We start from the raw sequence: 12,144 nt of genomic DNA on the forward strand, positions 1-12,144 counted from the left end.
ACGCGGAAGAGATGATGAAAACGCTTGCAAAAAGAAATATAAGTGCTTTCTGGGACTACCTGAATAACGTCTCGACACCTCAAGGGGCTATCATAAAAAACATGGTAACAGAAGAATTATGGGTAAGACACTATGAGGAAATATTTTACAACAATGACACTAATCCTGATATGCCACCAGTTCCGGAGCCAGAATGGTCAATTAAAATAGACAAAGAAGACATTTACAGAAACATCGTAAGACTAAGTACATCAAGAGCCCAAGGACCTGACTGGCTAATAAATCAACTGCTAAAACAACAGCCAGAACTTTGGGCAGAGTTCTGTCACACTTTGTTTATATCGATCTTACAGAAGCGAAAGATCCCCACATCCTGGCGGAGTGCTATTGTTGTACCGATTTTCAAAAAAGGCAAGCTTACTGACCCCAAGAACTACCGGCTCATAGCACTCCTTGATGTGGTGGGGAACATTTTTGCAACTCAGCTCCAAGCAACTCATAAATGGATTCAAGATTCAAAGCGATATGATCCTCGGCAAGCAGGATTTGTTGAAGGTGTTGAATGTGGCTTAAACTTGACAATTCTAAATTTCCTAAAGATGGAAGCAATTTGCCAAAATAGAAAAGTCTATGTAGCGTTCGTCGATCTGTCCAGCGCATTCGACACAATTGATCGCGAAATGCTCTGGAATAAAATGAGGAAATGGAAATGTTCTGAAAACTTATTACACCCTATTAAAGAATTGCACACTGACACTGAAATTAAGGTCAGACTGGACTCTGGTGGAACTCTCAGTAAGCCAATAAGAACAAACCAGGGTGTAAAGCAGGGCTGCCCGTTGGCAGCTACCCTGTTTGGCCTGTTTCTGTCCGACATTGGAGAATCCATAGAAGCTGTAACTTATTTTCCACCTAAAATTAATGGGATGACTGTAAATTGGATCTTATATGCAGATGACATTGCGTTACTTGATCTAACGCCAATTGGACTAGCAAGAAAGTTAACAGCTCTTGAAGGATACGTGCAAAAAAATGAACTAAGAATTAACCCTGCTAAGTCCGAAGTAATGATTCTTCAAGATCTCACACGTACTAACAAACAGATTAAAAAATGCGAGCCAAAATAGAGACTGAATAATGAAAATCTGAGTTGTGTAAAAAAGGCCAAATATCTTGGAATGTGGATTAACACCAACATAAATGATGCTCCTTGGGCTGAGAATACTAAACAAAAATGCAAACAACTTTCTACAAAAACTGGAAACTATGTTAAAGCTTTGAAACAAGTTAGGCGGTTATCATCTTGAAGTAAGATGTGTTAGAGAAGCAGAGAAGTCTGTATAGGGTAATGAGGAAGCCCATCTATGGTAACCCATATGGAAGAAACAAGTATGTCTAATGACAATATACAATTGAGAAGCAGGATCACCATGGATAAGCATGAGGTGGAAACTTGTAAAGGTGTGAAGGTCTGTGTTTCTGCATTATGTGAGATACCTTATTTCTTATTTGCCTCTCTAGCACTGTGTAAGTAGGGGATGGGAATTCTTTTCAAAAAGTTTGTATAAACTAAATAAAAAATAAAAAAGCGAGGTTTTTGGGATTGGGGAGAGTCGACCACTGGAGGACAACATCCGAAGACTAGAGAAGACTCCAACAGCACCCTCCTGACCGCAAAGTTCCTGGGGAAGCCCTGTAGCTGTGCTGACCACGTTTTCGAATCGACAGAGAAGACCTGTAAAGGACGACTTCCTCCCTTAGGCTGGTGGGACCAACTAGCCTGGAGACAAACTCTATTTAGACGCAACCCCCTACTTTCTTTGACTTTCTCGAGGCTGCAGAAACCCAATACCCAGGGTATCTCGACCACTTGTGAGTGCCTTGTCGTCCGAATCCAGCAAGATCTTTCTGGGTATCCAGAGGACCCTACAGGAGCAAGAAATCTGTGTCCAGAGTCCCCTTACCTGAATCCTGGACCAAGGGATCAAGAAAATCCTAACCAGAGCTTTTTGGTGCTGAGAAAAGGGCGGCAAAACCACAAATAGCCGCTGGACCGACCGAAATCCATTGCTGCCGAGTTTCTCTCTCTCTCTCTCTCTCTCTCTCTCTCTCTCTCTCTCTCTCTCGTGCTGCTGCAGGAGCCCTTTTTTCGTCACCACAACCAAGGACCAGGAACAAGGGTCTACTGCATTGCATCGTGAATGCAACCAGCTTGAAAGCTTTCTTCATTTTCAAGGTACTGTGGCTTGTGTTTTTTTTAATCCTTTTGCCATTTGGGGTGCTCCCTATCTTTTTGGGGTGCGATTTAACCCTACACTGTTGACCTCAATTTACTTGCATTGGCCTTACAGCCTGTGCTTTCTAAAGGTGACTCCTCTTGAGTTTCTGTGATTTCTCTTTTGAACACTGACTATTTTAGAACATTTTTCTAAGAAGATGAGCATCAGAACGTGGACTTTGTCCATTGACTTTGGCTGTCCTGGCCCCATAAAGGCCTCCTTCTGAACTTATTGGCTTTGGCAGTGCTTGTTCTCTTACAGGTTTTAAATGTTGTACTCTTTAGTGCTGGGATAATTGACTGCCTATATCCCTTTGGGAGAATCTAACTGTTCTTATAACCTGTCAGTCTGTTCTGATCTAACCTTTCCTTCCTTGACAAACTCAATATTGCAAAGGTTATACTATAAATATGCTTTACTGACCTCAAATGACGTCAGGAACATGTTTCATATGAATTAATTACTCACCTGCTTTATTGTTCACTTTTTGAATTGAATCCTACCGTAGAATTAATGTTACAGCTAATTACTGCTTTTTAAAGAATGCTTTAAATATCTTTTGTGACTAAATATTTATTATATAACTTCGTGTGTGTGTTTAATTGGATACTTGTATTTACTGGTTTCATTGCACAGCTCTACAGCTCACATTACCCATCTTATGATGAGCCTGGCTGCTCAATCACACTACCAACTTGTGTAGTACTATATCAAAAGGTGTGTATTCTACTACCAAGAGAAGTCTTGTTTAGTCCCACACCAGTTGGACTCCACCAATTCTTACCTAACATACCGCGTTTGACTACTAACTGTGGCTAGTGTCCAAACATGGCCATGCCACATGGTTTTTCGCTTGTCATTTGGCCATCTTGTTCTTTAACCTTCTTCCTGGCCTACCTTTTATGGACTTTCGGTGCCCAGGAAAGCAGAAGCCTTTGGCGGGCTACTGGAGAGCTGTGTTTGTTTGCTGGCAGGATGTGGGCTGGGACTGTCTGGTCCCAATCCACAAACCAGCTTCAGTGTGTCTGAGTGGTATGCATGAGTGTTCCGCCAGTGGTCCTAAGTATATGTGTGGCTCGTTCTGCTATTGGCTAGTGAGAGTTTCGGCTCTTACTGGACCCCTGTACCCATTCTTCAGAGATCCTGGAGTAACCTGAAGGAGCCAAGACTCCAGTCAAGCTGTGAGACCCGTCAAGAGACCCGAGACCCGACTGAAGGAGTCCTGGCAACCAACGTCTGCTGCTGTCTTGGTGGAGCCCTGTCTTGCTCATGATATTCAGCAGTCCTCACAGGGAGCTGTGACCCTTGGATACTTGCTATTAATCAGTCTGGAACAGTGGGAAAGCTGTTGTGTGGGTGTCGCAACCTTTATCCATATGTGGCAGACATGCTTGTGTAACCGTCAAATGAACGTTGGTTTGTCCCATTTGCAAAGCTTTAGGTAGGGTGATAAGTGCATCTTTAAATGCTGTGTATCTGCACAGGAGGCCAGTGTGGTTGATTTGCGTTCTGAGCTCTGGGGAATGAGTGCATTTATTACAGTGCTAGTTGCATGTAAGATTCTTTTGGATGCCGGCCCTCAGTAAAAACTGTGAAAATGAATGTGCTTACTTTTTAACCTTATCCCCTACAAATTGCAGGAGATTATGGTCGGACCTCAGTACCAAGTTGCTCTGCCTCCTCTTCACTTAGATCCTCTTGGTGAACAAGGTGAGATTCTGGCGGACACTCACCTCGAGATTTGTGCAAGTAAGTTTATTATGGTCTTTCTATCAAAAATACAACTGTTCTTCTAGTTTCTTTTTCTTTATCATAATTGTTGCCTTTTAACATGGTGTATGCACCGCTTTCTCTTGTTACCAAGTTTGTTTCTTGTTTCTCACAAAATAACCTGGTTATTTTTCTTCCAAGAAAGTCAGTACAAATGTGCTAGGGAGGTGAATTGAATGAGCGGTCATACAATAAATGTAACATAGCTGTACAGTGACTCTAAAGAGAATCCTGACCATGCAAGCAAACTTTACTAAAAGTAAAAGAGCCAACTACCTGAATTGGCCACCTAGATTGGCTGTTAAGTTAGTTAGCAGATTTAATAATCACACAAAGGTTCTATTACTGTAATCCAAATTCCAGTCATAGTTGGTATATCCGAAACACAATGTTGTTCAGTGCAGTTTTCTAACGGTTAATTTTTAATAGAAAAACATCTTGAGGCTTGTGCTTCTACTTGGATCAAATGCTCTGCATAGTCCCGACATCTACTAGTAGTCAGAGTGTTACAAGATTTGTTTTCAAAAGTCAAAACCAGACATCGACAGAGTGTGTTAGTAATACTATCCCTAGCGTGTCATATACTGTACCCATGTTCCTTCACGCGTCGAGGGTTCTCTGATTGTTGCTTTCCAACATCGTGGTCGGTCGCGAAATTGCAGAGTTCCTTCCAGGCTGATCGTTAAACGTTTATTTGTAGACTTCTCCAGCATGGGGTCTGGGGTGGATTCACATGCTCATGAATATTCCCTGTCGTCAGTCCAGGAATCCTCCCTAAAAGAAAAAAAGTTCCACTTTCACTTTCAAACTGTATTTGTCCTCTAAACCAATCACTGTACTCTGGGTGATACTGCCCCAGCCAATGACTGCCCTCTCCCTAAGCCCTGCCTCTTGTAGCCATCTTCAGATTTTTACCGCACGTTTAAGTGTTGGGAGTCCTCGAGTTTTGCTCCGTGAGCTATATTACGGTTGTTCTATTAAGTAACCCCCCAGTACTTCCACATATGATGGGGTGTACTGGACCTACGTAGGAAAAACAGGTAAGTAAAGTCAATTTCACTTTAATACTCTTGGGAACAGTAGTTTACCCAAGAGAAGGTATTTAAACCTTAGGAGAAATCCAAATGACTTCTCTGTGATACTGCCCTGAAGGTGCTGTGTGTCACCATGCAAAAGTAGATGCCTGTGGAGTTTGTCAGACTCCAAAAACAAAGGATACACAGAGTCCAATTCAGATCAAAATACATGAGAGGGTGAGAAAAAAGGTCTCTCACTCCAGGATAAAAATGAAAAAGTCGTAAAGTCCAGCAAAAGAGCTGGGGGGGTCTCTAAGGTTGAAGTGAATTTGCACAGAAATGAGAATTCTCCCTAACAGACGCCCTCAAGAGCACAAAGGAGGAGTATGCTCCTCTTAAATCCCTTGACCAATTAACAAAAAAGCCCTCCGTACAAGGGGCCCCTCAAACTCCAGAAGGCATTGCCGCTCTCTGCCCCAACTTTCAGTGCTATGCGGATGACACTCAGCTCATTTTCAGGCTACCTTCAGCCACCTCTTCTCCTTCCCTCATCACTGACTGTGTCTGCTATCCAGGAGTGGTGTGCTGCTAATGGCCTCTGCCTTAATGCCAGTAAGACTGGGATTCTCCTCACCGGCACACCCACTCCCTCCTTTCCTGTCACACTCTGGCTGGCCTCTCTTGGCCCTCCTCCTGCTCCCACCCGTGAGGCTAAAAACCTTGATCATCCCGGGAGGATAGCTCAGCGGCAGCGTGCGCGTCTTGGAAGCAACACGACACAAAGCAACAACAGGTTCGATCTCCGGGTCCGCGCTTAGAAACCTCTGGGTATTTAAGCGCGTTATAAATACGTAACTAAGACAAAAAAAACACAATTACGCAACTAAGAAAAACAAACAATTCCTGTAACAGCGCCTCGATGCCTGCGGGCTGTGTGAGCGCTTTATAAATGTAAAAAAATAAATAAATCTTCGACTCCACACTCTCCTTCTCTCCTCACATCTCTTACGTCTCTAAGAAGTCACACTACCAACTCCACCTCCTCAGAGTTATTTGCACTTAGCCTGTACTTACCTTGCACTTGCCACTAGCTGGCCGTTTAATTATTCTTTATCCTACTATCCCATGTACTGCACTTTCCCCTCTCCCTGCACCCTCACACTTTTCCCTTTCCCCCTTCCCATGCACTTGCGCGATCTGAATCGCACCTGGCCTAGTAGGGTCGTTATCTGTCTTCCCCTGTTCCCCCTCCCTTACCTCGTCGCGCCTTGAAACACTTGTGTATAGGCACGTTATAAATGCCATATATCATATCATATATCATATCATATTCTTCCTTTCCTCTCCTTCCCCCCGAAGCTCACTGTCTCCAGAGCTCTGGTTCTCTCTAGGATGGACCACTGCAACCGCCTCTTTCTAAATCTGCCTGCCTCTACTCTCCGCCCTCTGCAGCTGATCCAAAACAGGACTGCGAGACTTGTCCTTGGCCTCAAACCCAGGGTTTGTATCTCCCCCGAACTGAAATCTCTGCACTGGCTCCCAGTGGCTGCGAGGATTAAGTTCAAAACCCTTTGCATTGTCCACAAGGCCTTCTGGGGACTGGGGCCTCAATATCTTCAACTCTCTCTTCCTCTATAACTCCCTTCTCGAGCTCTTCGCTCATCCGCCTCCAACTCCCTCAGGGTCAGTCGCTGCTCCAAGCAACGAGTTGGTGGTAGATCTTTCTTCGGCTGGGGCCTCCCTCTGAAACAACCTCCCTGAAACTTGAAGAGAACCATCTCTGGTTCCGGAAGCACCTCAAAACCTTTCTCTTTGCTTCTGCTTTTTCTCCTCCTCTCCCTTGCTGACCTCCTGGTTGAAGCAGCAACAGCACTGGTTACCTGGCCACCCTCTGATCTCGGGCACAGGCCCCTCCCACACCAGTCGTACATGCCCGCACTGCCTGCCCGGCAACCCATGCACTCAGAGACTGTTTCTGTATCCCGACAGTCCCACTACTAGCACTTGACACCCAACGTCTGCACTTCCTTGCACTTGCCACCTGATGGCCATTATTTTTACTTTTGTTATTATTCTATCCCTATGTATGGCACTGTCCCCTCCCCTGCACTTTTCCCCTTCCCCCATCCCATGCACTTGCGCGATCTGATTGACACATGGCCTAGTAGGATCATTCTGTCCTCCCTTGGTTCCCCCTCCCTTGCTTCGCCGCGCTTGATACACTTGTGTGTAGGCGCGTTATAAATGCCATATCACATCATATCAAGGTTTCGGTGTCAAGAGTTCATAATGCTTTTCTGGATACACTCGGGGCAGAAAGACTTCAACTTGAAGCTCATCGCAAGGCCAACCTTCCTCTTCTGGCTTTCAAAGAGAAAATAAAAGAGCTAGAGGAAGAGTCAGAACCTCACCTGGGAAAGTCTACACCCTCCCAAACAAGGACACACCGCTACAAGTCTCCTCTCATGCTACTACAGTAGGAGGTCGAATTTCACACTTCACCCACGCATAGGAGAAGAGAACTTCTGTTAGGTAAGCATTGATGTAGTAACACTGTGCTAGACTACTCAACACTTATCTGCTTGCTTTTAGGTAACCCACATTTTGGTATAGGTCTGTACTACACAGGTTGGTATTGTGACTGAGCAGCCAGGCCTATCTCAAGAGGGAACAATGCTACGTGAGCACAAAAAGACCACTTTTTTGTTAGGGGCTTGTGGTCTGGAATACATGGACAGTAGAAGGTTCCCAAACAGGCTACCTATAGATGTCTACATTCTTAATTTTTTGGCACATTTCCTAAGGGGTCCTCCTTGACAAATCAATGTTTGGAAGTCACCTTTTTGTACTAACACCACCTTTAAAAATGAACAATGGACTATATGTCCTTCCTTTTATGATGTACCAGAAAATAAAACTCTATATTTTTTTGTAATACCAGCCTTGCTCATATCTTGTGATATATGTTGCACAAAAGATTTTGACTCATAGCTACCTCACACTACCCTGAATCTCCAACTTCGATGTAGACATCTATAGGTAGCTTGTTTGAGAACCTTCTACTGTTCATCTATCTCAAGAGGGGCAAATGTGAGCTGTAGCAATGAGATTCGCAAATACAAGTAACCAAGTAACACCCAAGGTTTCAGTTATAGTTATTTATTTAACATCAATATTTAAGCAAGCTTTCTTTAAAAAGGGCAAGATATGTAACACTGTAAATATACTTTTCAAAAAGAAACGAGTTTGTGGATACTCTTTGGATATGCTTCTTACACACTTCCTACGCCCTGAGGTGACTTCATTCACGAGGACAGTAATGGCATTTATATATCACTAGTTATACTTTGCAAATTCTGAGGTTGCAGAAAGGACATTTTTAAGGAAGGAAAAGGTTAAACAGGTTCTCAGTATATGCGAGGACAACTAAATCTAGAAAAGCCTTTCCCAGCAGTAACAGTGTAAAACAAGTTACCATCTATGAGGGGCAAACAAGATCAAAGTCAATGGGCTAGAAGAGTCTGCAGGGAGCCAGGACAGCCAAAGTCAATTGGAACACTGTCTATGGAGCTGAGGCACTTCTTAGATAGGAAGTATTGCACAAAGTTAGAGAGTTTGTAGAAAAATCACTTGTAGGGTCAGAAGCTGTTAAGCCAGCGTGTGAGAAGCAGAGTTGAAATCAACTCTTAAGGGTAAGCCACTGCAAGTCTCAATTGAGAAAAAGCACAGCTCAAAGACACTGAGGTATGTACCCCAAGTCTAAACAGTACCTCTGGTTTGAAGAAGAGTGGTCCAGTTGGATTTTGTCCTGTTGCAGCAATGCAGTCCCTAGGTTTCTGAGCCTCAGTCGTGGGGACAAGAGGGAGGACATCTGCAGGGCTTCTGCAGCAGCACTTTGGAGGTCTACGTCAGCTACAGGCTCTTTTAGGTTCTGCGGCACTCTGCGGTTTCAGCGCTTGGTACACCGCACCGTCACAGATCTCGGGCACCGTTTGGGCTTCCTGCACTCTGGTGAGGGGACTCAAGCTCTGGTTGCCCTGCTTCTGGAGGGTCCTTGGGGAACTCCTGGGGCGTCCTTGGGGAACTCCTGGGGCTTCTGGACGGATTTCAGACGTTGCACTCTACTATGGATTTCTCGACCCCTGGCACTCATTACTTGCAGCAGCGAAGAAGTACAGCGAGTCAGGGAACATGGTCCAGTGGAGTTCCTCTCAGGGTTAGTTGGTCCCACCAACCAAAGGGAAGAAGTTGTCCCTTCCGGAGCTTCTCTGTCGAATTGAAAAAGAATTTCAGCATAGCAGCAGGGCTTCACCGGGCAATTCAAAGGTCCAGGAGGATGTAGCAAGCTGCGTTCATGGTTTCTTCGCTGGTTGTTTCTCCCAGTGGTTGACTCTGCCTCTAGTCCCAAAACCCTCGCCTTTTTAAACAGGTTCCTCCCGTCCATGCACATCCTAGGCTGTCATTCACACAGGAGAGTGGCTGTCCTGAAAGGACAGCGTGCCAGCCAATCAAGACTGGTTGCATTCATGCATTCCTAGAGACAAAAGACAAGGGAGTTTCGGGAACCTCCCTAACATCCTGCCTTTCCAGACACACTGGAGCCAGAGGTGGGTATCAGGTCTGAAACCCGCCAAAGGCAAAACAAACAAAGGGCTCAAATCTGCCTCAACACACAGAGTAAAACCCAAGAAAGACCTTGCAAACAGAAAATGGCGAAAAAAGAAGACTGGGCCATTTTGACAAAATGGTCACCCATGGGTGCTATATTGCAGCCGAGGGATCAGCCTGCGGTAGAAAAGCACAATGGTAGGAAAATTAAACCACTGCCACCAGCCATTTAAAGTAGTGAGGGTAACATAAAAAACGTACATGAGAATGTAGGATAAGGGGATACTAGTTAACCCCCGGCACTCCACACAAGATGGTGTGTGCTGGATCTACAAAGAGAAAAAGTAAGTAAAGTTAATTTCACTTTACTATTCTTGGGAACAGTAGTTCACACAAGAAAAGGTATTTAAACCTCATGAGAAATATAAAGGATTTCTCTGTGACACTGCACTGAAGGTGCTGTGTGTCACCATACAAAAAGTAGAGGATCTATGTGACTATTGCGACGGCCGAAAATGCAGACTTTTTTTTTTAACCCTTTACACCACATATATATGCGGGAGATCCCCCTGCCCCTCTGCAACCTCCCCCATATTAATATTATGCTCTAAACCCCACCACATATATATGTGGTGTAAGGTGGGGTTAAAAAGAAAAGTCAGCATTTTCGGTCGTCCCAATTCCCGGGTTGACATTTTTGTACGATTCCAAAGTAGATGCCTATGGAGTTTGTCAGACTCTAAAAACAGAGGAAACACATAATCCAAATCAGGTCTAAACACATGAGTGAGTGAGAAAAAGATTTAACTCACTCCAGGGTTAAACCTAAAGTCCTAAAGTCCAGCAAAAGAGCTGGGGGTCTCTAAGGTTGAAGGGAATTAGCACAAAAATGAGATTTCTCCCTAACGTCAGACAAGTGGGTGTTGTCAACTGTGGCAGGCAGTTATTGTATCGAACTGTTACAGAAACCACCCAACCGCCCGCCAAGACACCGAAAAAGACGTGGCGCATACCGTTAGAAGTAGTAAAGACACTGCTGGAGAAGGACGCCATAGATATCGTCCTCAGCAAATCAGGTAAACAAGGGTATTTATTCAACATACTTCCTTGTGCCAATGGAAGACCTTTCCATGCGCCCAGTACTAGATCTGCGTCCTGAGAACAAATATGTTAAACCCCAAATGTTTTGCATGACCACGCTTCAAGAAGTAATCCCCCTCTTAAAACGGGGTCTACTTGGCAACAATGGGTATGAAAGATGCATACTTGCATATGTCAATGCTCCTTGCGCACAGAAAATATTTCAATATAGCAGGACTTCACTACCAGTTCAAGGCACTCCACTTCGGCATCGCCTCAGCGTGAAGAGCATTCACAAAGGTGCTCAGTAGTGGCAGCACACCTGCGCATAGCGTGAATCCCTGTATACCCTTATCTGGACGACTGGCTAATCACTGGGGAATCTCCTCAAATTTGCAAACCAAATACGCAAAAGACAATAGACCTTCTTTTCAATTTGGGGGTCCTCCATTGATGAAAAATAAATCCAGTCTAGTCCCCAGCCAAGATGTCTGGGAGCAATTCTAAAGACAAAAGAGGAGCTGGCTTTCCCATCTAACGAGAGAGAGTAGAAAACATGCTGTTGCCAGGACCTCACTACAAGGCGAGTCGCCAGAGAACTGTACGCAAAGCAATGCACTTTCTCGGGATGATGGCCTCATGCCTTGACTTGGTTCCAAAGGTGAGCCTGTGAATGCGCCCAATGCAAGAATGGTTAGTGAAACAATGGTCTCCGACAAGCAGACAGTGGAACGATCTAGTGGTTGTTTCGTCAACTGTTAGATAAGAATTTGTGCAGTCCAACTGGTGTGAGACTACACAGACTTACACTTGGTTTTAATTAACACATGTTTTAATATAGGCCTGTACTACACAAGTTGGTAGTGCGACTGTGCAGCCAGGCTTCTCTTAAAGGGGGTAATGTGAACTGTAGACCTGTACAATGAAATCGGGAAATGCAGGTATCCAATTAAACACTTACAGTTATATAATACATTATTTATACACGAAGATATGTAAAGTATTCTTTAAAAAACAGTAATTGGCTGTTAGGGAGAATTTTCATTTCAGTGCCAATTCCCTTTGGCCTTGGAGACCCCAAGCCTTTTGCTGGACTCGGGGCTTTTACAGTTTACTCCTGAGTGAGTGGCACCTTTTTCTCACTCATGTGTTTTCATTACTGATTTTCTATGTTCCTTTCTGTTTTATTGAGTCTGGAGTTTTTCTCACTCATGTGTTTTCATTACTGATTTTCTATGTTCCTTTCTGTTTTATTGAGTCTAGTAAACTCCATAGGCATCTGCTTTTGCATTGCGACACACTGCACCTTTTGTGCAGTGCCACTGAGAAGTCCTTTGGACTTCTCAATGTTTAACTACATTTTCTTGTGTGAACTACTGTTCCCAAGAATA

The 12,144-nt window shown here is 44.3% G+C and overlaps 1 protein-coding gene across 2 annotated transcripts in view; it reads left to right on the forward strand.

Moving 5' to 3' along the window:
* MIER2 (MIER family member 2) overlaps positions 1–12,144 on the forward strand; it is a 311,956-nt gene that overhangs the window by 132,439 nt on the left and 167,373 nt on the right. For both annotated transcript variants that reach the window (XM_069648110.1, XM_069648116.1), the window contains exon 7: positions 3,920–4,028. In XM_069648110.1, the coding sequence (XP_069504211.1) occupies positions 3,920–4,028 (109 nt within the window). The remainder of the gene's footprint in view (positions 1–3,919; positions 4,029–12,144) is intronic.

This window comes from Ambystoma mexicanum, chromosome 1p (genome assembly GCF_040938575.1).
Source record: "Ambystoma mexicanum isolate Mex_15411 chromosome 1p, UKY_AmexF1_1, whole genome shotgun sequence".
Taxonomy (NCBI): domain Eukaryota; kingdom Metazoa; phylum Chordata; class Amphibia; order Caudata; family Ambystomatidae; genus Ambystoma; species Ambystoma mexicanum.